This window comes from Dipodomys spectabilis, unplaced genomic scaffold (assembly GCF_019054845.1).
Source record: "Dipodomys spectabilis isolate Male_0828 unplaced genomic scaffold, ASM1905484v1 ptg000095l, whole genome shotgun sequence".
Taxonomy (NCBI): domain Eukaryota; kingdom Metazoa; phylum Chordata; class Mammalia; order Rodentia; family Heteromyidae; genus Dipodomys; species Dipodomys spectabilis.
The window spans coordinates 37,802,778-37,829,152 of record NW_024870772.1 but is presented as its reverse complement, the minus strand read 5'-3'; the positions used below and the strand labels follow the sequence as shown (position 1 = coordinate 37,829,152).

Genomic DNA, 26,375 nt, shown 5'->3' with positions numbered 1-26,375 from the left:
TTATTAGTGTTATGAATCACAGTTGGTCTGCTGGTTTTTGTTTAACTAGTTTTTTGTCTTTTCTTTTTTGGTACTGGGGAGTGAATCCAGAACATTGCACTTGCAGGCATATGCTTTGCCACTGAGCTACATCCTAGCCTAATTGCTCTGTTTTTTGTTTGTTTGTTTGTTTGTTTCCCAATTGCTCTGTTTTTAAGGGCAAGTAAAAAATACCAGTATCCAGCTAGGCACCGGGGGCTCATGCCTGTAATCCTAGCTACTCAGGAGGCTGACAGCCAGGGCAGGAAAGTCCCTGAGACTCTTATCTCCAATAAACCACTCAGAAAACCGGAAGTGGTGCAATGGCTCAAGTGGTAGAGTGCAAACCTTGAGCTGAAGAGCTGAGGGACAGCATTCAGGCCCAGAGTTCAAGCTCCATGACTGACAAAAAGTAAAATAAAATAAAATTTTAAAAAATACCAGTATCATAGGGCAGTTGTAAGAGTTAAGATCATGGGTTTTGCCAAAGTGCTTGTTCTAAGAAGTGTCCAATAAAAAATGGCAACTATTAGTAGGAGAATATACTATCAGAATTAAGGAAAAAAATTTGCTAGGTGTGCATGCATGGAATTCTAGTGCTTAGCAGACTGGAGGCAGGAAGAGATCCTGTCTTGAACCAAAAAGAATGAAAGAAAGAAGGAAAGAAGGAAAGAAGGAAGGAAGGAAGGAAGGAAGGAAGGAAGGAAGGAAGGAAGGAAGGAAGGAAGGAAGGAAGGAAGGAAGGAAGGAAGGAAGGAAGGAAAAGGGAGGGAGAAATGGAGAAAGTGAGAAAGACAGAATGAACTAGAGATGGGGGGAGGGGACATGCAACACTGGAGAAGTTCGCAATTTCCCCATATCAAATCTCATCATCTTCCTTCTTTAATGCCTCTTAAGTGTTTTCTTTTTCTTTTTTTCCTTTTTGTTTGTTTTTTGCTAAATCTAGGACTTGAACTCTGGACCTGGACACTGTCTCTGAGTTTCTGTGCTCAAGGCTAGTGCTTTAGCACTTGAGCCAGAATTCTACTTTCAACTTTTTTTTTATAATTTATTGGCGATAAAAGAGTCTCATGGATTTTGCTTACAGGACTAGCGTTCAACAGGATTCTCATATCACAGCCTCTTGAGTAGCTAAGATTGCAAATGTGAGTTACCAGGGTACCTAGCCCCTTTAAGTTTTTTTTAAATCTTTTTTAGTTACATTAATTAGAATTCGATAATCTAAGTGTCACACTTAACGTTTTCTTGAGTATAGTCTGCCTTTTTTAAATAAGTTTTTTATTATGAAAATACTGTACAGAGGGGTTACAATTACATGAGCAAGGTAATGAGTACATTTCTTATCAAGCATTGTTGCTTCCTCCTTTGTTTTCCCCCTACCATCCCTTCCCTCCCACCTCCACAACTACATTCCCTTCCTCTCACTCCCCTGCATAAATTGTAAAGTTTCTTTTTCAACATAGTGTCTTGTACATCTCATTTGTTACAATAGGTCAACCTGTAGCCCTATTTAAACATTTTGTTTTTTCCCTTCCCCTCCCTAAATTATAAGGACATCAAATACAGTGAAAACAGGGGTTATACTGTGGGGGAGAAACATACAAAGCAACAACAAAAAAATCACCTGGTACCTTATCAATGCATTAGAAACCACAGCAAGAAAGAAAAAACTACTTGTGTCCCTATCTTGGGGTTCAAAAAAAAACAGTTTTGTGAAGAAATCTGTATTTCCTAACTTAATTAGCAATACTATGGATATCTATTAGCATGACTATAATGACCTTTTAAACCAACACAATGCTTTGCCAAAAAAATCTACAAGGAAAGAATTCACAATCCAGTGTCTCTTGAAAGTGTGTCATTAGAACCAGTTTCACCTGTTTTAAAATGATATGAACTAATATATTCACTGGTACTCCAAAATAAATAAATAAAGTTTGGGAATGTATGTGGCACATGAAATGCTGCTGAGCTATGGCACTGCCCTGGTTCCTGCTGTGCCTCTAAGCAGTCATGCAGGAGAGGATGGCAAACATGCTTTGTCATGGTGCAAAAGCAACCTCAGGGAACACCTAAACAAATAACTATGGCTCAGTTCCATAGGTTATTTCTTATGATCACTTTTAACACTTAAAAATAGACATCTTTTTCTTGTACCTACACAAAACAGGTGCTGTTACTCTGACATCAATAACACTAGAGAAAAGAACTAAACTCACTGAAAATCCCTTCCAGGAAAGTAAAATTAAGGTTGATCTAAAAGAATTTAAGCTAACATAAATGACTGCTCTAATAACTTTATAGCATTAGAAAAATTAAAACCACTTATGCAGGGCATTTCTCAGAAAGAGCAAGGTTATGAGTTTAATCCCAGCACAGTAAAAAAATTAAAGATTAAATTAAAATAAATGGAAGGAAAAGAGGAGAGGAAAAAAGAGGGTAAAAGGGAATGAGGGAAGGAGAGAAGGTACTCAAAGTTGTATAGCTTGCTATTTATGAGAATTCAGAAAGCGACAGCTAAATTCAAATGATAAGATTTAAAGAGTTTCCAAATATCACTTATACAAATAGTTCTTACCTCATTTTATCTCAATATCAATTCTATCTTAATGTCAGTAGTTGATATATCTATATCTATATATCAATATCTCTACATATTAGAAAGCATGATGGAGAGAAAAGAAACTACATAGCACATAGTACATTGTACATGAGTACAATCTATATAAGAAAGATTACAAGGGTAATCATTCTGTACTAATGAAACAGAGACCTTAACCTAACACAAAAATACTGGCAAATAACTGCACATGGATACACTGAAAAATAAAAATGCAAAGCATGTATGCATCTTTATTTTTGATATTTCTGGAATTAACTGACATTTTAGACTATGACGACTTCAGTACAGATGCAGAGGTTTTCTGTTATAAATAACTTCATCCCATATTTTATTTTACCTCATAGAGTGTGTTGTATGTGGTGACAGTCACAGTATTTGTATGCAACATCAGTCTTTCTCCAAGAAGAGTGAAAAGACTGTGGGTGTGCATAATTTCAACTTTTCTCCTGGAAAGAAAGGAGGGAAAAACACACCATAAAACATTGGAGTCTGAGATAATGTAATTTTTAGATAAGAAAGGATATTTGTAAGCACATACAGAGTCATAAAATTATTTTAGCAGCTTCTATCTACAGAAAGAAATAAGTTTAACACAGCTTTTTTTAAAGTCCAAGACTACGCTTTAAACATTTTACATATTAAACTAAAACATAAATACATAAGTTATATAAGCATATAAAAATATTGAGTTATTGCATTCAAATTATTAACAATTATTTAAAAGTTGTTTTTACTGTAAAAAAGGTTTTTAGCTGGGTGTTGGTGGCTCATGCCAATAATCCTAGCTATTCAGGAGCCAGAAATCTGAAGATCACAGTCCAAAACCAGCCAGGGCAAGAAAGTCCATGGGACTCTTCTTTCCAATGAAGCACCAAAAAGCTACAAGTGGAGCTTTAGCTTAAATGGTAGAATGGTAGCTTTGTGTAAAAAAGCTCAGGGACAACACACAGATCCTGAGTTCAATCCCCATGAGTGGCACCAAAAAAAAATCATTTTAACCCCAACACAGACTAAACTTTAACATAAAAAAAATCTAAAATTATAAACAAAAGCTAGATCTAGCTTTATGTCAAGAGTTCCAAAGTAGAATAATTCCGTATCTTTTTCTCTTGTGTTTGTAATCTACCAATAGATTATAAAACAGTTCTTTTCTATTTACTTTAGATGATTTAACAACTCCCTCCTCTCACACTTGTATGCAGATTAGAAATTCTAGTAAAGCTTTCTGGAACACTTAGCTCTATCAAGGTCAGGCAATTACTACAAGCTCCTTATTCCAGTTACTTTCTCATAAAGTCTGATTGGTTGGTCACAAACACTTAGTATTTTGTATCTTCCTTTGCTTTTTCTATTAATCCCTATTGTATTTGGCAACAGTAACATAAACTATGTAATCACCCAACTTCTCCCTGGGTCCACAGATGTACTACAATTTCATACTGTCTTATAAGTACATGTGATTGTGATTGTTTAACTGAGTAAAGAGGTGGATTATTTTTAAAGTCTGGCACATAGAAATGCACTCAACACAATCATCTGTGCTTTTTCTGGGAACTAGCAACACAGGAGCCATGTGATAAATACAAGGATGTGATAAGATGGAAGAAGCTACCTGGATCTCTTAATACTGCTTGCAAAAGAATCATCTTCTGGGTAAAACGCCTTTCAATTTTAAGTGAACAGGAGACTACTAATTTGATAAGTCTCACTGTCTCTATATAATAGCAGTTATAGTTGCCTTAATTAATATAGAAGTCAAAGGATGAAGCATTTATCCATGTACTACTCACTTGGAAATCCTTAGTCTAACATCAGCCTTCAAGCAGTATATCATATATATCACACAACAAAGACACAGGGTTGCTGGTCCCCACCCCCAGTTTCCTTCAGTTCTAGGAAGGAAGCAGCAAAACTATCTATACACAGAAGGAAGCTATGTTTTTTCCAGTGACTGTATTTGAAAAACACTTAGGATTACACAGGGTAAATGCCATTAAAACAAACAAACAAAGCACAGGACTTATAGATATATTATGGGCTAGATGGAGAGCAAAGCTTTTGTTTTTCCCCCAAGAAATGCAAGCCTGGAGCTTTCATCTGCTCCTGATCAGGAAAGAAGAAATATCAAAACAGAAATGTCTCTCTCTTACAGAGAACTAGTAAAAACTACAGTATGTCTAAATTGGGCCTTTAGGTTTTCAGAAGAATCTCTTCTTTGCTATCTAACTACAGCTACCAGAAAAATTAATACGCTATTGACCTCCATCAATGTAAATTCTTGCAGAGGTGCATGATTCTAAGTTTGGAGGAAGCTTGAGAATACTGTATAAATACCATGGAAAAGATGGGTCAACTTCTTCCTACAGTTTGCATTTAAAGAAAAAACTACTCACACATAATATATGCTGTAGGAGTCAAGAAAAAAAATGTCAGGTAGAAAAATGGGCATACCAGCCCGTTACATGATATGACTTTGTTTCCCACAAGTCTCTGATACAAAGACCATACTCTATGGATTCAGTTCAAGAAACATTTTATTTGGACACTTCCTGGAGAAAATAACATTATAAATCTGCTTAGCAACCCCGTCTAATCAGATGCTAGCTTTGTCAGGTTGCTTTAACTTTTGAATTTACAAGGCTTTTACCTACTTGAATCAGGACTGTAATAAATTTTCTAAAAAAGAATATCCTTTTGACTAATGAAAATTAAAGATTTATTAAAATACTAACACTAACCACTAAATACTAATCTTAATCCACTAAAGTACATTCCAATTTTCTTTTTCACAAAGCAAATAAGTTTTTATTTTTGTGTGATGGGGGTATTCATCTAAAACTTCTTGAAATAAATCCAGGAAAATATGGTTTTAAAAAGAAGGAACAGGAAGTGGCACTGTGGCTCAAGTGGTAGAGTGCTCACCTTGAGCTGAAGAGCTGAGGGACAGCATTCAGGCCCAGAGCTCAAGCCCTATGACTGACAAAAAAAAAAAAAAAAGGAACACTTCCATAATTTCAATATAATAATTATAAGTATAAATTGATGTTCTTCCGATTAATCACTATGGACAGAAATACATACATGACAGGTTAATGACATGTTAAATAAGGTCACCATGACAGACATTATTTTACATAAGGCAATTTGCTTGCTTCCTTTAAGTAAACATATTATATCCTCTTCTGTCTTATTAAATACTTAAACCAGTAGCAAAAATGTATTTTAATTTATCTGTTACTACTTCTGGACATCTATATTATATCTGTTTTTTTCTAACATATGCAATCTTTCCTTAAGATAAATCTTTAGCATTGCTATGGTTATTTTATAGGATAAATTCTTATAATGGAAATGAATGGATTAAAATCATGTTTTATTTTTATGGTATTTTGAAAATTGACTCCAAAATACATACATATAAATATATATATCATAGAGGAATGTTTGTTTTCCTATTTCTTCATAATCTTATAGTACAATAATAGTAAAAAGTCAATTTGATATGTTAAAATACATTATTTTTCTTTTTCAAGAAATGCTGGCAAACTTTCATAATTTTTTTTTGGCAGTACTGAGGATTGAATTCAGGAACTCATACTTGGTAAACAAGCACTTTAGCACTTGAGGCATACTTTTAATCCTTCATAAGAGTTTTGAGCATTTGTATAATTTCTAAGAACTGTAATATTGTCTGTCCTTTGACCATTTTTTCCTCATTGAGATCTTTTCCTACTGATTATAATTATTTTAAGAATATCAAGGCAAGTATTATCCATTATCACATAAGTGAAATTTATTTCTTATTATCTGAATTTTAATACTATTTTTGGTAAGAGATTTTAAATTTTCTAGACTAAAACCTATCAAACTTAATACTTACCATTTCTTCATTTTTATTTAATGTTGAAAAGAAACTATTTAGTGGTCAATAATAACGCTCCTTATGTAACCTTTCTCCACTAGCATTATTAATTATTTTTAACTCATTTTTACTAATAGTTTTAGTGAGTTATATATGATACATAATACAGAAATTCAATTTTTTCAGGGAAATAAGATGTGGAGATTTTAAAATTCTACCACCCCAAGGTAACATCATAAAAACAAAAAGTAGCATGCTCCTAAGAGAAGAAAATGGAAAAGGAGAGGTAAAATGACTAAATAGAAAAAAAAATCACATTAAATTTTATTGCATCTTTTTATTGAATGCTAGATTATAATCCTGGAAAAATCAAACCCAGGTTCTCATGAATGCTTAATTATCCCATCCTACCATTCAGCCCACTCTATTTTACTTAAATACAGGTATAAAATATTGTTTCATTCCTATGTAATAGAAAGTTAAGAAAGGAAAAAAATAAAAATGAAAAATAAATATTTCAGGTGACTTGGTTATAAATAATTGTGAATAAGACAGTATTACTGACATATAATTAAAACATTGTAATTTTAGATAATTCGTCCCCCATCTTACATTTTATTGTTTTACATTTCCTAAAGTCACTGTAATTTGGGTCATTTTTTCCTTCACTCTTTCAGTTCCTTTTGTAGCTCATTCTGCTCTTTATCTTGTATTTGAGAGTTCACTGATTTTCCAATAAATTATTCTATAGCTCAAATGATAAAGAATTTTAACCTCCTTTTCTCAATGTTTGCCTAAGAACTACATTTTCTCTCTCTCTTACAATGTTTTTTAATTGTCTTGGTTCTTAAGTCTTGTTTTTTATTCTGTACTTGATTTTCATTTTTGGCATGTAAAAATTTCTTTTACTTTTGTACCTATGCATTTAAGTATTTTTGACATATTCTTCTCAACATTTCTAGTTTAGTAGTTCAAATTTTTTCAGGCAATATATTTTTACTTTTGATTTTTGTCCTCGAAGAACTTTTTATTAATCACATGTTACATCTCCTGTTTTCTGAAGATTTCAATCTTTTCTCTCAATGTATGTACTGGCCCATGTTTTGAGATCTTCCAAGTCCACTAGTTCAAGCAAACCCTGCATGAACTAAGGGGTAAGATATCACTGTGGATTTTCACTTGACTCAAAACGTTTACAAAACATTTTTAAAAAATATTCTACCCTATTTTCCATTCATTGGGAGTACAAATTGATTATTGTTTTTCTCTCCTTTCTTTGGTAGCAAGGCACTTTGGGGCAGTTATTTTTATTATTTAGTGACGGTCAGATCATATGGCTCTCAATTCATGGCTTTTTAAAATTTTATTTGCTATCTTTTATGTTTTTAATTTATTGTAAACAGTGGGGTTACAGTTACATAACTAAGGTAAGGGGCACATTTCTTTTTAAACACTGTTACCTCCTCTCTCATTTTCTCCTGCTTACTACCCCCCCACAACTTATAAGGTTCATGTGTCAAGTGTCTAGTGAGTATCATTGTTGCATTAGTTCTTCTTTGTCCTGTCAGATAATCTTACATATAAGACAAAGGGTACAGAAAACTAAAACTGAAAGAAAAACATAGGAATAACTGCATACAGGACACAATAAGGACCTCTTATTTCCAATTCTTGGAATTCATTTTGATATGCTTCATTACATATGGTCCTATGCACTCAGCAGTTGGGCTATTGTGATCCCCTGCTAAGAATATCAAAGACATATTCTAGTTCTTACAAATGAGGGAAATCATAAAACCTGTATTTTTTTGGGCCTGGCTTGCTTTGCTTGATATAAATTTTTTCCAGGTTTTTTATTTCCTTACAAATGGAACAATGCCATTCTTTCTGATGGAAGCATAGAACCCCATTATATATATATATATATATATATATATATATATATATATATTATATATCACATTTTCTTGATCCATTTATCTACTGATGGGCATCTGGGTTGGTTTCATGGCTCTCAATTCAAAATTATGGAATGCCTGCTGGGGTGGTAAGGCAGAATATCCTCTAATTACTGAGTTAAATCTGACAAATTGTGAGTCCTGTTCAATGGCCTCAAAGCCATTTTCCTAGCACTCTTTCTGTCCACCAAAAAAAATGCGTAAAGACAGGGAGATTATCCCTTATTTCAAGTACCTCTCAGCCTTCTGGTAGCCACATGAAGCCAATGTTAACATTCCTCTGGAGCAGGGATAGAGGTAGAAGAGGAAAGGAACTGATAAGTAGAGATCTTTGACAGCAAATAAGTTCAGATCAACTAGTTTTTGTCAGCTTGGTTTCTACATTTTAAATTCTTTTTTGGTGCCTATTAAAACATTTGAAAAATGTCACCAATTTTTCACAAGCACTTTGTAGTTGTAATCTGTATTTACATGGTAAAGAGTTTAATCTATCTGTTAGATAAATGTTCAGATTTCTTTCCCTTCTGATTTTTGTCTTTTGTCAATTGCAGGCCTTGAACTCTGGGCCTAGACACTGTCCCTGAGCTCCTCAGCTCAATGCTAGCACTCTACCATTTGAGCCACAGCACCACTTCTGTTTTCTGGTGGTTCACTGAAGAAAGACTCTCAGGGACGTTCCTGCTCTGGCTGGCTTTGAACCATAATCCTCAGATCTCAGCCTCCTGACTACCTAGGACTACAGATACGAGCCAGTTGTGCCCAGTTCTCTTCCAAAATTTTCTGGACTAAAAGAGGTGAATGAAAGTCTATTTTTAAATTTATGTATTAAATTGTATGTAGTAAAAGTTTTCATCATGACATATATGCATATAATATACTGTTAAAACCTATTTTAAGTTTTAAACTATTAGGTGGTTGTCTTCGTAATTTCTACTCTATGAATGTTTAAACTTTCAACATTGTAAAGTATCCTTCATTACTAATATTTATTGTTTTTGACTTACAAACTAATTGATCAAATACTGCTTTTGGTTTACATTTATGTAATATACCTTCTACTCTCAATCTTTCTAAATTCCTTTGGTTTTTCATAGTTTTTTTTCAAAAATCACTTTTCTTTCAATAGGTTTCTTACATATAGAACTAGGCTTTATTGTTGTCATCAAACCTTTTAGTTTGCTTTTTATAATAAACTTGCTTGGTTTAAACATGTTATACCTGATTTTAACAGACTTTTTGAGTTCTACTATAAGTATTTTTTAGATTTATCAACAGTTATAAAATTTTGAAAAAAACTTGTAAAAAATCAGTAATTCTTCATTGTATAGTATTTGCGGTTGTGAGTATTGATAAGTTAAGCATATTTACTCTCTTTTACCATTAAATGAATATTTCAATTGTCAGCTTATATGAAAATCCTTTTACTCTTTGGACCCACTATACTTTCTTCTTCAATCTTCTCCAAATTCATTGTAGTTGTATCATCTATAAATACATATTTATAGTTTTGTTCTTTTTCTTTTTTGCTTATTTGGAAACATCACTTCTTCAAATGTTGGAACTTCTTTTTCTTATCAATGATTTTCCACCTAATTCTGTATTTTCTTCATCTTTCTATGTTATTTACATTGTTTTCATTTTTATCTTCTGTGTATCTTTCTGGATAACCACAGATTTTTTCTTTCAACTTCTTCCAATTCCATTTTTATATGTATGTTGATTTCATCCCATTTTTTTCCCTAAAATTTGTTATTTCAAAATTCAGTATTTCCATTTTCTGTAAACATTTTTTCAGTTGTTTTGAAATTGTTTATTGGGTGTTCATCCTCAGAAACAATTCATTCATCTTTTTAGCACATGATAAAATTTTAAATCCCCATTATTATAAATGCTCCATAACAATATTTTTCTGGTAAATGTTCTTCACCTACTAGTTTACCAGTCTTGGAGCTTAAACTCAGAGTGTGCATTGTCCCTAAGTTCCTGTTCAAAGGCAGTAATCTACCAACTGATGCACAGGAACACTTCTGGCTTTTTCTCATTGGTTTATTGGAGATGAGAATTTCATGGACTTCCTGGCCAGGCTGGCTTTGAACCGAAATCCTCTCAGTTTCCTGAATAGCTAGGATTACAGGCATGGGCCCAGTGTCTGGCACCAAGTTTTTTTTTTGAGTCGGTCGTGGGGCTTGAACTCTGGGCTTGGGTGCTCTTCCTGCGCTCTTCAAGTCAAGGCGAACGCTCTACCGCTTGAGCCACAGCACCACTTCCGGTTTTCTAGTGGTTTATTGGAGATGAGAGGCTCACGGACTATCCTGCCTGGGCTCTTTGAACCTCAATCCTCAGATCTCAGCCTCCTGAGTAGCTAGGATTATAGATGTGAGCCACCGTTGCCCGCTTTGTCACAAATTTTTTGACAGTCAAATTTTCTGAAGTAGGCCATTTAGAAGATGCCTGTGCATTGAAGGGAAGAGACAAAGGCATCTTCTCTGCCTTCACAATCTGAAACCTATACCTCTATAACCACAGACAGATTTTGTCCACAAATATGACTTACCTGAATAATCCTTTGCATCTTCTGATTTTCTGAAACCAATTTGATTTGGAAAGGATTCTGCTATCAGTCATAATGTATTTATTACCTCAAATAAAAGGATTTTTTGCTTCTTAAAGTAAACCTTTGATCTTCAAAAAGAGTGCTTTAAGGATAGTTTTTGACATTTGCTATTATTCAACATTTTTATCATTCTCTCTAGTCTTTCTATTTATTCTTCATACCTTTAACCAATCTAGCAGCATTAAGCAACATACATCTTGGAGTTAGTTAACTGTTTTTATCTTCAATCTTGGTAACAATGTGTTTTAAATATCTTTTAGTCCTGTTGTATTATTTATAAATTTTACAGAAAAATATAAAAAAAAATATGTAAAGAATATATTAATCATTCACGTTTATTCAAGCACTTGTCTGTCATTTAAAACTGCATTATCTGTGTTTCCTCATTTTCTACATTTTTAAATGTGTTCCTTTTATAAATACATAAATTTTTTTTCTTTTGCCAGTCCCTGAGCCAATTTAAATGAGCAGTGTTATAACTTAATGTATACAATCTGTATAGATCTATTTTCTGTAGTCATGGCTTTGTCTCAATTATTCCCTATAGCTATGATGTCATCATTCTCCCTTATTTTATTTTGATATAAAAAATAAATACATAAAACTTCTATTAAGCATGTTATATATGCCTGATAGAATTTTGTACAATTTTTATAACTGTTAGCAATAAATGCCTCATAAATGTAAGCACTGGAAAAAATTAGTATAACTGATATTCTAGGAATAAGCCTATCTAGAAATACTTACGTAATAGTACTTCTTTCTTAAGTTCATTGTACAGAAAATAGATTTGTAAAGTATTATGCATTAAATAAAGAATACAGTAAAAACTACAAACATTAAATATCTATTTACTGCTATAGGAAAAATATTGCTTCAAAATTATTTAAGTTCCATATTGGGGGAAGAAATTAGTTACTGTATAATGTATGAGTTGTAAACATAATAAAAATTACTGTTACAAAAAGAATACAAAAATCACCTCTCAGAAATAACTAAATATACATGGTATTTATTATGTGTAAAGAAAGTTTTCACTAAAATTGTACTAATAAAAAATTTCTCTTGATAAAATATATTAGATTCTTAAAGTGAACCATCTTTGCTGGAAGAAAATAAAAATAAACTATTTTACTTTAATAGCAATTGTATACCTTAGTTTACTATTACTATTAACAAATTAACATTATGTTATAGAACATTTTGTAAACATTTACCATTTTCTACTATTTATCATTATGTCAAATAGGAGTCATTATATCTATATGCAAAACAAAAATAAATTTCAGTATTCTTTTCTATAATTCATTATAAAAAATATACTTACTTGTGACCTAAATGCTTCAAAAAGTATCCCAGAACCTTCAGAGCTTGAACCCATATGCTTTCACTTTTTGAAGCCAATAATTTGTAGATCACCCTAAAAGTAAATAATCTTTTAAACATTTACTAATATTTTTTAAACACTGAATACAAATAAATTACTAAGGTATGTATTATATTACACTCAGAGCTTTTATAATTCTTTGTACAAATTAAAGGGTAGTACATTTCACTAATCTTTCTTTAAAACTGACCTTCAAATGTACACACAAAGGGCAGTGTGATTGGTTATTTGTAACTAGTTTCTCGCAATACACTGAACTAAGATTTTCAATTTGAAATTATATACATGTGAAAACTTGGCTTGTAATCCTAGCTACTCAGGAGGCTGAGATCTGAGGATTGAGGTTTGAAGCCAGATCAGGCAAGAAAATCAGTGAGACTCTTCTCTCCAATTAACCACCACAAAACCATAACTACAATTATGGCTTAAGAAGGAAAGCTTTAGCTTTGAGTGAAAAGCTCAGGAATGACATCCAGACCCTGAGTTCAAGATCCAAGACAGACAGACAGACAGACAGGCAGACAGGCAGGCAGGCAGGCAGGCAGGCAGACAGGCAGGCAGGCAGGCAGGCAGGCAGGCAGGCAGGCAGGCGCGGCAGGCGCGGCAGGCGCGGCAGGCGCGGCAGGCGCGCGCGCGCGCACACACACACACACACACGCACACACACACACACACACACACACACACACACACACACACACACATGCAATTGCAGTTAATAAATTCTGTATACACCTGCATACCACCCAACATAATTTACCTATGAGTTTTTAAGCTAAATAGCTTTCACATGTAAGGAAAAACACAGATTCCTTGTCTCTTTAAAAGATTTAAGGGAGAGCTCAAATAGTATAAAACTTTAGAAAACCTAAATCAAAGTTCAGCAAAACAAAACGTCAGGAAGCAGATAACCAAAAAGGGTAGGGTACTCAAGGGGAAAAGGATAGGCATATGAAGAGAAGAAAGGAGGGAAAATGCAGACAAGAATCCCAAGTCTATCATACAAGATTAAGAAAAGGGAGGGAAGAAATAGTACTGGAAGGATGGCTGAGAGTATAGAAAGTGATTACAACAAAGATATTTGGTATTCATAAACTGCTTTGTTAAATGGCAACTCCTTTGTATGACTAGTTAAAGATAATGAAAGTATTTTTAAAAAAAATAGACATCTGAGTCCACACTCAAATCCCTGTGCCCCAGAGTTGGTATCAATAAATAAAAGACAAACAAACAAATGAAAATCTGGCTTATATCTTTTCCCTGGGGTTCCATTGTTTTGCTCTTGTGTCTTTTTTTTGCTGACATATTATAGGCTCTTATCTTGTAAAATAATCTGTTCTTACTACTTTTGAAATGTCCTTATTTCTTATGCAATTTGTTTTACATTTAATTAATTTCCTTGAGTATCAGAAGATTAACAGCATCTTTTCCATTTCCTTATGTGTTAAATTTTTGTTATATGTATTCAAACATTAAGAGAACAGAGAATATTCTAGAACGCACAATTGAATTCTATTAACTACTATTGTCATAATCATACCTTATTCCATTTCTTTGATCAAATGCTGGTATCATTGATGCTGGGTGTTCTGACATTAAGGCTACTAATAACTGTAACACATCATGGATATTTTCATCCTGCATAATAAAAATCACAATTATTTAGTGAGTTAAAATTTTAGTCCTAAAATATTGAATAAAATAATGTAGAAGACCCACCATATGGCCTACCTCATGCATCGTAAGTAGATAATTTAATATACTCTGAAGTTCATCTTCTTTAACCCCTCGATCCTAATTTTTAAAAAATATTTTAGTATTTAATTAAAGGCACCAAAATGATTACTTTTAAAGAAAACAGAACATTAAAGCAGTAATGCTTAATTAAAAGTCCTATAGTCTTTATAACCCCCTAGTCTATATCATTTCAAGTTAAATATATTAGAAAATTATCTTTATTAATAGTTATTAATATTAAAAGTATAGTGATCAGCAATATTCATATTACTATTTTCTAAATACTTTTTCATTAAAACAAGTTTTACAATTTATGTTAACATTTTGCTTGTACTTTCCTTTTGTCTTCATTGTGACCTTAAAAATAAATCTGTGGTAAATATATTATACAAGCTTTCATAAACTGAAACAAAGAACATTTTATAGATTTTATAGGATAAATTATTTATGTTTAATTCTTGTTAATACATTTGTACTACATTCCTTAATATGGAACATTTAACCAAAAATTAAGTTACAAAAGCTGCTACTAAGACGCATGGAATTTTGAAAGTAATTCATGAAAGGTAGTCTTTCCTAATTTAATGACAAAAATTATAGAAGCATAATGAAAGTTCCTTTTCACTTTTTATTTTGCAATGATGAGTTACATAAATTATTTTACCTTTAGTATGAGCTGTTTCAGAAAAAGCAGCATAAATGCACGAAGTGATATAATTTCTTTTTGTGATGGCCTGGGACCATCTAGAAAAAAGTTAGAGAAATGGGGAGAAAATCATACTAGTATAGACTAAAACATTCAAGCCAGAATGCCACATGCTCTTAAATAATAAAATTAATCTCTAACATGCTGGAGTACAAGAATAAATTATATAAGAAACAAAAATAGTTTTCTACTTTGCTGTCAGTTTTCATTAAAATTCATTTATTGGTTCTCTCACTTCCCTCTCCTTGAGGTGGTTGGAACCAGTGAAGCCCTTGGGCCAAGGTCTAGAAGGACACAGGGACCAAGGAGACATGAGGCTCTGATGGAGGCAAGGAGTCAACAAAGGGTGGCAAGACCTTTCAGGATTAGTTCCAAAGACCAGAGAGCCAGTATGGTAGTCCACACTAAAGAAACAATTCAGATTGAGCACGCAGCAAAGACTGGTCCTGTAATGTGGAAACTAGTAAGGGAGTAGGACATGATGGCTTACACCTGTAATTCTAGGTATTAGAGAGGTTCAGACTGAAAGGATTTTGGTTCTAGCCAAACTCTGGCAAAAAAGTTTGCAAGATGGCATCTAAACCCATTAAAAAGCTGGATGTGGCAGTACATGTTTGTCATCCCAACTACAAAAAGCATGAATAGGTTGATCACTGTTAGGCTGACCTAGATAAAAAGAGAGACTTTTTGAAAATCTAACCAAAGCAAAAAAGGTGGGAGTCATGGTTCAAGTCTTATTATACTTGCTTAATAAGCACACAGCTCTTAGGTCAATCCATAGTATCATCAGAAAGAGAAAGCAAGCAAGCAAGCATACAAGAAAAATGTAATATATGTTAAAACATTGTTTTCACAAAGTAGAGTAAGAAAACAAAATATGAAAGGTAAGAGTCACATTTGACACTATCACACAAGTGGTTCGACTATGTCATAATCACATATTCATGTGAAGATTTCTACTGGCCAAATATGAAACAATCCAAACATCAAAGTAAGTGAAAAAATAAACGAAATGAACAACAAACCCCAAGTGAATGAACAAGAATAGTATTTAGGCTAAATATGCCATGCTATCTGTTTTTAGTGGTTTCATTAGAACAAACAAAACATATGCACTTTTATAGTACCTAGAGCAATTTCTAAATAAAAATGACAGGGTTATCTACTTTCAACACTGACTTTAAAGTATCGCAAGCCCCAAACACTTACTATATCTGCTTTGCAAAGAAAACATACCAATTGTTGATAAAACATACTGAATAAAATAGTTACCATGTCCCAAAACTAGTATATAAATGAAAAATAGTAAGTGGATAAAATTCTTTCTAGCATTATTTGGCAGCCATTCCAGTAGACCAATTCCAACATGATTTATCTATGAACTAAAACAACTAGGGAAAGCTTTGTTGAAGAATATGGTATGTAAATAGTCTTAATGTCTTTTCCACCAACTGCTTTTTAGTTTTGAAGGACAAAGGAGACATTTTATACTGAAAAAAAATCATGGAAAACAATGCTTCATCAAATGTTCAAAGTTAAAGTCATTTATGACAAGATAACTGAACATCATGTACCTCCTTGACATGCTACAACGAGACAGAAACATAATGAGTTTTCTGTAATTCCTGGCAAAATAAAAAATATTAACCACCATGAGCAAATATCCAAAAAATCTATATTAAGGGGCATTCTGAAAAAGTAATTTCTTGTATTCTTTAAAAATGTCAAAGTTATGAAAGATAAAAGAAGTACTCCACATAAGAATGTTAAAGTGACAAAGTATGTCAGTGCAATACAGAACAGCAATAGGAAAAGAATTTTTTTTCTAAAAAATAAATTATTGGGCTAATTAGTAAAACCTCAGTTAAGTCTTTGAATTAGATGTACTAAGGCTAATTTCCTGATTTTAACTTTAACATTTTTTACCAGACAGTGGGAAGTAAAATTTATTCTTAATTAATACTAAAAAGTATCCATACACAATATATGGAGGGATCATAAAAAGAGAATAACAGTAATAAAGTGTATGAAATAAAAGGTTAAGATACTAGGAAATGGGAAAGGGCATATGAGAATTCTTTCCATAATTCTCCTAAAAATTTAAATCATATTTTTATTATCTTTAAGCAGTTTCCTTGTTTTTTGCAAAATTAGAAATTAATGTTTGACAGTAGAAATTAACATTTGTGACTATATTATTTGCTAGGCAGGATATGGTGTAGTGTTCCAGAAAAAAAAGGGATTCTAACTAAAAAAATGATTCAAATTTTAATGCTCTCAGAGCTAACTTTCCATTTCTTTTTGTTGTTGTTGTTGATTATGGGACTTGAACCCAGGGCCTGGGTGCTGTTCCTGAGTTCTTTTGCTCAAGGCTAGTGCTCAACCACTTTGAGCCACAGCACTATTTGCAGTTTTCTAGTGGTTAATTGGGAGAGATAACGGTCTAATTGACTTTTATGCCTGAGCTGGCTTTGAACCGTGATCCTCAGATCTCAACCTCCTCAGTACCTAGGATTATAGGCATGAGCCACCAGTGCCTGGCTTCATTTCTTAATGTATAAAACAGCATGTCATCAACAACATGGGTATATAAAGATACAATCTATGTATGTGTCTACATTATATGTTATTAACCATTAACATGTCGTCAATTGTAGCATAGAATTCAACTTGTTGCAAGAATTTAATAAACTTTAATCACAACAAACTTAAAACAATGAAGAAGTTCTGAAAAGATAAACTAGGTCTGAGTAAGAATAACAATTCTTACAGCCTTGTTCCTGAAATAAAAGTAAATTCACATAAAAAATTAAAATAGTGAAGTGCTATTTCCTTTACCCAAAAGAAATGGATTCCTAACACACTATCACTGAAATATAAATAAATATATTTCAGAACAAAAGCTCAAAATGAATACATCAATTCTAAAGAAACAAACAAACTACATAGAAAGAAGCATATGGTCCTGGTATTTACTGAATAAACTATGCATATAATGTAAATAGCACATCTTTATAAACTACAGAAATAATGTAAATACTAAATCCTCTTACTACAGAGAGCTGAAAAAGAAAATGGTCATAAATTAAGAAAATCTTAATATTGTTTTTGGAATGTACAGTTCTTTATTTTTTTAATTTTTTTGTTGTAAAGATACTGTACAGAAGGGTTACAGTTACATGAGCAAGGTAATGAATCCATTTATTATTGAACATTGTTACTCCTCCTTTGTTTTTCCCCTACCATCCCTTTCCTCCCTACCTCCCCACCTTCTCCCGCCCCCCACCCCCATTCATTTTCAACATAGTGTCTTGTACATCTCATTGTTACAATGGTCAACTTGTATCCTTATTTCAGCGTTTTGTTATTTCCCTTCCCCACCCCAAGTTAGAAAAATGTATATACAAGATGCAGGACACCAGAATCAAATACAGTGACAACAGGGGTTATATCATGGGGGAAGAACATACAAAAGAAACAAACAAAAACAAAATTCACCTAGTACATCATAAGTACATTAAAAAGAACAAGAAAAAATCTCTTGTCCCTATGCTGGGGTTCATTTCACTTGGCATCAAGTTATATGGTCATATGTACATAGCTTTTGACTCTTTTGCTTGTCCTCAACATATACTAGTTATTGCAGAAAAGGGAAACCATGGGACCTATGTTTCTTTGAGTCTGGCTTACTTCACTTAATATAATTTTTTCCAAGCCTTTCCATTTCCTAACAAATGGGGTAGTGTCATTCTTTCTGTTGGAGGCACAGAATTCCAGTGTGTGTGTGTGTGTGTGTGTGTGTGTGTGTGTGTGTATGTGTGTGTGTGTGTGTGTGTGTCTGTGTGTGTGTGTCTGTGTGTGTCTGTGTGTGTCTGTGTGTCTGTGTGTGTACCACATAAGAATATCTTAATTTTGTAAAAATTTCTAAAGATTCTAATCATAGTTTTGTCTAAATATCTAAATTCACATATTTCAATAATGAGAAACTGAGAGAGAAGATGCCAAATTTCTAAGGACAATTATTCAGATAGCTTGGTTGATGAATAACATTTTTTTCTTTGATAGTGTTTTTCCTATAATTTTTATGTAATTGTTAAGACTGGCTTTCCTTCTTAGAACATAAGGGAGGGAGGGGGGGGAGGGAGGGAGGGAGGGAGGCAGGAAAGCAGGCAGGCAGGCAGGCAGGCAGGCAGGGGGAAAATGGGAAAAGGGAAAAGGGAAAGAGAGGAGGGGAAAGGAAAAAAAGAAAAGGGAGGAAACTTAGGGAAGGAAAGGAGAGCTAGATACATGGATTTTGAACGGTTAAATTAGTTCTTACTACTACAACCTTCAGAACAAACGATAAATTGGTAATAAAAATTCAAAGAAAGGTGCATCTCTGTAATTGTGAAAGCAAAAGCATTAGAAAACATTGCTAGTAACTAATATGATGAATCAATTTGGGTGTTCTGTTTTTTGTTTTTTGTGCTGGTTCTGAGGCTTGAACTCAGGGCCTGGGTACTATCCTGAGCTTTTATGCTCATAGCTAGCACTCTATCATTACAGCCACAGGTCTACTTCTGGCTTTCTCATGGTTAGCTGGAGATAAGTATCTTATGGACTTTCCTGCCCAGGTTGGCTTCAATCCAAGATCCTCAGATCTCAGCCTCCTGATTAGCTAGGATTACAATGAGTCACCATCACCTAGCCATCCATCAGTTTCTGATATGATAAATATATCTTCCTGAACCAAAACAAAAATATCCAGGTAAAAATGAAGACTACTGTTTTCACACTCATCTTCACTCCTAAAAAATTTAATACTGAAAAGCAATAAATATATGTTTACAATAAGCCATCTCAATACCAGTCTACTTCATAAGAAAGATTACAGTGACAATTTTATAATCATGCATAGCTGTTCACTATAGTAGTAAGGACACAAAACAATCCAAAGAGAAATGGAAACACTGGGAGTGGTGTACTTACCTAACCCTTTAGGAGTAATACCACTACTGTCAGCAGGATTAATGACCCAGTAGTAATATTTTAATGTGTGCATTAGCTGTAATACTGTTCCTACTCTCCGAATGGTTGTATAGATGGTAGCAGTTCCAATAAATTCAGCAGACAAATAGGTATACAAGGAAAGTTGAACCTAATACAGAAAATTACCAGATTAATAACATAAAATGTCTCAGGTGATTATAAGTAGAAATTTAAATTTAATTCAAATAAAAGTTAGTGAAGACTAAGAAATGAGGCCATATTATGAATTTGAAAAGAACTTTTCTTATTATATATTTTTAAAGGAAAATGTTCAAAATACAATCAGTCCTAATATAATTGATCCTAACACCACTGATTTTATTAACAGTTATCTGTTTAATAAGAATAATAGCAGAGCAGCAGTGGCTCACACATTTATTCCAAGCTACTCAAAGGGCTGAAATTTGAGGATCATCTTTCAAAGTCAATCTGGGGAACAAACTCTAAGAGATTCTCATCTCCAGTAAACCACACACACAAAAAAAGCCCTTAGTGGAGCTGTGGCTCAAGTGGTAGAGTGCTAGACTTGAGCAAACAAGCTCAGGGAAAGCATGCAGACTCTGTTCAAGAAAGGTCCAGAGGAAGGAAGGAAGAGAGGAAGGGATGAAGGGAGGAAGGGGGGAGGGAGAGAGGAAGGAAGGAGAGAAGGGAGAGAGAGAAGGAAAGGAAAGGATGGAGGGAGGGAAGGAAAGGAATGGAGAGAGGGAAGGAAGGAAAGAAGGGAGGGAGGAAGGAAGGGAGGAAGGGAAAGAGGAAGAGGGGAAGGGAAAAGAGGAGGGAAGGAAGGGAAGGAAGGGAGGAAGGAAGGAAAGAAGGAAGGAAGGAAGGAAGGAAGGAAGGAAGGAAGGAAGAAGGAAAGAAGGAAGGAAGGAAGGAAGGCAGGAAGGCAGGTAGGCAGGTAGGCAGGCAGGCAGGCAGGCAGGCAAATGGAAAGAATACAATAAAGGTAGCTATTGACCAATAACTGGAATCTAATGAGATATTAATCCAATGAGAAAATACAATTATTTTTAAAGTTAACTATGTCGACCTTTAGAGCCTGAGCACAGGCTCTGAGATTCTGTATCTAGAGCTTTATCACTTGAGTCACAGCTCCATTTCTGATTTTTCTGTTTTTGGTATTTATTGGAGATAAAACTCTCTGAGACTTTCCTGCCCAGTCTAGTTATGCACAGCTATCCTCAAATCTATCCTCCTGGTTACTAGGATTGCAAATGTGTGTGCCAGCAGCACCCTGCTAACATTCTTAAGAAAAAGACTTTTCAGGGCTGAGAAGGTGACTCGGTGGTAGAGTGCTTGCCTAGCATGTATGCCTGAGACCCTGGGTTCGATTCCTCATACCATGTAAGCAGAAAAAGCTGCAAGTGGTGCTGTGGCTCAAGTGGTAGGGTACTAGCCTTGAGCTGAAGAGCTCAAGAACAGTCCCAGTCCCAGAGTTTAGGCCCATGACTGACAAGAAAAAAGGACTTTTCAGTAGTTATTCATAAATATATTTCTTCACAAGACCAGAACTAGTATCAAATATACCCAAAGTTCATGAGTTTAATCCAAAAACAAATCGTTTAAATAGGGATACAGGTGGCTCCCTTGCAACAATGAGATGTACAAGTGTTATGTTGAAAACGAACTTTACAACTTTGGTGGGGGGGGGAGGATTGGGTAGGGGGGCGGGGGGGAGGATGGGAAGGGATGGGAAGGGGAAACAAAGGAGGAGGCTACAATGCTTGATAAGAAATGTACTCATTATCTTGCCCATGTAATTGTAACCCCTCTGTACAGTACTTTCACAATAAAAATTTTTTGAAAAAAAAAGATTTAAAAATTTTTAAGATACCCCTAGTGAAAATATCCCTCATTACTAATATGATCAGCACATAATAGGACTAAACACAACTATGAAAAATAAGACTTTTATCCTACACTCTGAAAATATTACAGGATGGAATAGGAGAAACCCTAGGTCTTCTTGGTACAGGCTGAAATTTTCTTAATAGAGATCCAGAAACACAACAAATCAAAGAAAGGTTGGACAAATGGGATTGCATGAAATTGCAGAGCTTCTGCATGGCAAAGGACATAGCTAGCAAGATCAATAGAAAGCCCACGGATTGGGAGAAGATCTTCACTAGCCATACAACAGACAAGGAAGGGTCTCTTATCTAAAATATACCTGGAACTCAAAAAATTGAATCCCTCAACAACAAATCTTCAAAGAAACAACTGTCCAATAAATAAGTGGGCTAAAGACTTAAAGAGAAACTTCTCTGAAGAGGAAAGAAGGATGGCCAATAAACACATGAAGAAATGCTCAAGCTCCCTAGCCATAAAAGAAATGCAAATCAAAACAACATTGAGATACCACCTCACTCCAGTTAGAATGACTAAAATCAAGAACTCTAATAACAACAGATGCTGGAGGGGATGTGGACAGAAGGGAACCTTACTTCATTGTTGGTGGGAGTGTAAACTTGTTCAACCACTTTGGAAAGCAGTATGGAGGTTCCTCAAAAGACTCCACATAGAGCTCCCCTATGACCCAGCAATCCCACTTTTGGGCATTTACCCATTTACTTGTTCACAAACAAGACCACACTAAAACTACCCGCACAACTATGTTTATTGCAGCATTATTTACCATAGCTAAGATATGGAACCAACCCAGATGCCCCTCACTAGATGAATGAATCAAGAAAATGTGGTATATATATATATATATATATATATACACACACACACACAATGGAATTCTATGCCTCCATCAGAAAGAATGACATTGCCCCATTTGTTAGGAAATGGAAAGGCTTGGAAAAAATTATATTAAGTGAAGTAAGCCAGGCCCAAAGAAACATAGGTCCCATGGTTTCCCTTATTTGCAATATCTAGTATATGTCTGAGTCAAGCAGAAAAGGTCAGATCGGGTGATGTTAGGGAAATGAACCCTAAGATATATATTCAAATGTCTTTATTCTTTCATGCGATTGTTTCTAACACATTTATAAGATGATTTCTTTGTTGCCTTGTATGTCCCTCCCCCATGGTATAATCCCTGTTTTCACTGTATTTGATGTCGGTATAATTTGTGGAGGGGAAGGGGAAAAACAAATCGTTTAAATAGGGATACAGATGGACTCATTGCAACAATGAGATGTACAAGTCGTTATGTCCAAAACAAACTTTACAACTTTGGTGGGGGGGAGGACTGACTGGGGGCGGGGGGGGGGGGGGAGGATGGGATGGGAATGGGAAACAAAGGAGGGGGTTACAATGCTTGATAAGAAATGTACTTGTTATCTTGCCCATGTAATTGTAACCCCTCTGTGCAGTATTTTCACAATAAAAAGACATTTATCCTAAATTTAGAAAAATACATACTTTATGTATATTCTTATTTAAAAATAAATATTATTTATATGTCATAATATAACTCATGTTCAAAAGCCCAGTACTGGTGGCTCGTCCCTGTAATCCTAACTATCAGGAGGCTGAGATCTGAGGATCATGGTTCAAAGCCGGCCCAGATAGGAGTCTTATCTCCAATAAACCACTAGAAAACTGGAAGTGTTGCTGTGACTCAAGAGATTGAGTGCTAGCCTTGAGCTCGAGAGCTCTGAAACAGCCCCCAGAACCAGAGTTCAAGCCCCAGGACCAACAGAAAAAAAGAATTATGTTCAATATGAAAGAAGTTTCCCAATCAAAATGACTCTAGCAGTCATGATACAATTACCTTTTTTGTTTTCCTCCTCTTTCAAAAATTTGTATACCAAAGTCTCTTCACTGAAAAATCATGAATTATACCAGATAACATCAGAGCTTACACCAGTGTTATAGCAAACTTAATTTTTTATATTTTTTACTGTAGAAATACTGTACAGAGGGGTTACAATTACATGAGCAAGGTAATGAGTACATTTCCTATGGAGCATTGTTACGCCATCCTTTGTTTTTCCCCTACCATCACTTCCTTCCCCACTTCCCCAACTACTCCCCCCACAAAGTTGTAAAGTTCATTTTCAACAGTATCTTGTACATCTCATTGTTACAATGGGTCAACCTGTATCCTTATTTTACCTTTTTGTTATTTCTCTTCCCCTTTCCCTTCCCTTCCCCAAATTAGAAAAATGTATATATAAGATGCAAGGCACCAGAATCAAATGCAGTGCAAACAGGGTTATACACTGGAGAAAGAACATACAAGAAAAAAAAAAATCACATAGTACATTTAACATACATTAAAAACAATAGCAAGATAAATCAAAAACACATTTTTGTCGGTGGTGAGGCCTGATCTTTTGGCCCAGGTGCTGTTCCTCAGCTGTTGAGCTCAAGGCTACTGCTCTACCACTTGAGCCACAGCGCCACTTTCAGCTTTTTCTGCTTATGTGGTGCTGAGGAATCGAACCCAGGGCCTCAAGCATGCAAGGCAAGCACTCTACCACTGAGTCACCTTTCCAGCGCCTCAAACTTTATTTTTAAGTAAGTTAATTTATTTTCTATTTACACATTAAATACTTATATATTTCAGGCTAATATAACTGTGGTGGAATAACTATAAAATAATCCAAAAAAATTAGATAGTTACTACCATGTATTTTAGATCCAGTAATTATAGAGCATAACATTATATTAAAATGAACCAACACAAAATTCAAACCTTTGCAGGTGTGTGTATCCAGATGGCTGGGTTAAATAAAATGTGGTCACAAAGCTGCTTTAGTAAAGGTGCTCCATGAGATAAACCATCAAGGTATTTCGCAAAGGATAAAAATTGCTCCAAGACAGCTCTAGTTATATGCACCCTTGAGGACTAAAGAAAAACAGCAACAAAAATTCTAACTAAAAAGATCCATAATATTAAATGACACAATTGTATAAATTAATGTAAGTATACAGAATTATTCATCTGCTATCCCTCATAGTTTAAGTTCAGAACACAAAGTTTTATATATTACTTGTCAATAAATTGTTAATTGTAAAATGAAACCTAGTATTTAATTATACTTCTTTAGTCTGACAAGGTGATACATGCCTATAAGTAAGTGGTGGCAAGAGGATCATACATTTAAGTGCAATCAAGGCGGATTTAGCAAAATCCTACCTCAAAAAAATAATAAAAGGGCTGAGGAGCATAACTAAAGTGGTAGAGTATTCACCAAACACAAATTTAATCTCCAATAATACAGGGGAAAATACATATGTATATAATAATATTTCCTTGAGTTATAGAGATGATATACCTCTCATTTTTCATATATGTTCATTTTTCATATAATTATAGATACATATCTCAGATCAAATAAAGGTATAGGCTCAAGCTAACAAAGTGAAATTTATAATAATGTCAAATATCATAAGGAAATATCATACATAGAAAATTTTTAATCATAAAAATTGTAAAAAAAAAAAAACATTGGGAAAGAGAGATTCTTTCACAGAAAGTAATTCCAAACTGAAGAGATAATAAACTGACCCTATTATTCCATTAAATCTTTTCTCCAAAAGTTACAAATGAGTTCCCCATCTCTCTCTAGCATCAATCGTTCTAATCTCCTCATAAACAGATCAGACTCTCCTGGACAAGTTGTTTTTATTTGGCTTTCATGATCTTTATACTATTCCTCAGTGTCCTTTGCTTAAATATTACTTTCTTAGACTTCTTTCCTCTATACATATAATATGACTTCTAGGAGAATTCAGTCACAATATTCATTGCATATCTTATGAAACTAAGAAAACTGAGGGAAGGAGATGGGATGGAAGGGATAGGAGAAGGATGAAAAGGGTTGACATTGATCAAGATGCACTGGATTTATAAACTGATTAGTTGAATGGTAACTCCTTTATATAACTATAATTCCTTTACATACTATATATATATATATATATATATATAGGATATATATCATAGCGTTTCATAATTCAGTATAAAAATGATAAAATATTTCCTTATATTTAAATGACATCTACTATATTAAAGATAATATATTATTAAAATTATATTTTAATGTATAATTTAAGTTTGTTTCACCTGTAATATTTTACTAATATCTGAAGTTGCATATGAGGTTCACATTATATTTCCTTTGGACAATGCTATCCTAAAATAAGTGAAAATGTTAGACATAAAAACACTCTTCATAAAAGGTAATAATTTAAACTCAAATACCAGAAACATATCTTCCTTGATAAATCATCAAGTGATCTTTTCTGTAATATTATAGGTAATGAATTAGTGATTGATGAATTCTGAAATACATGTCACACTGTATTTTTTTCCTTAGTTTCCACTGACTGAAGTCAAAATAGTACTACAGGATATTCAAAGTCTGAAAGATTGAAACTGTCTTACCAATCTTTACCTTCCATATAACTTATTTACATGTCTTATGCTTCTAACCTGGTCATCTTCGTAATTTTTGAGTATGCATTTTCATACTTCTACATA

The 26,375-nt window shown here is 33.9% G+C and overlaps 1 protein-coding gene across 2 annotated transcripts in view; it reads right to left on the bottom strand.

Annotated features, from left to right (window-relative positions):
- Window positions 1-26,375, bottom strand: part of Nbea (neurobeachin) — a 532,882-nt gene that overhangs the window by 408,108 nt on the left and 98,399 nt on the right. For both annotated transcript variants that reach the window (XM_042685587.1, XM_042685588.1), the window contains exons 12-18: window positions 24,585-24,737; window positions 19,874-20,042; window positions 14,864-14,943; window positions 14,194-14,256; window positions 14,003-14,100; window positions 12,403-12,495; window positions 2,979-3,087 (exon numbers count right to left, since the gene is read on the bottom strand). In XM_042685587.1, coding sequence (XP_042541521.1) covers window positions 2,979-3,087; window positions 12,403-12,495; window positions 14,003-14,100; window positions 14,194-14,256; window positions 14,864-14,943; window positions 19,874-20,042; window positions 24,585-24,737 — 765 coding nt within the window. The remainder of the gene's footprint in view (window positions 1-2,978; window positions 3,088-12,402; window positions 12,496-14,002; window positions 14,101-14,193; window positions 14,257-14,863; window positions 14,944-19,873; window positions 20,043-24,584; window positions 24,738-26,375) is intronic.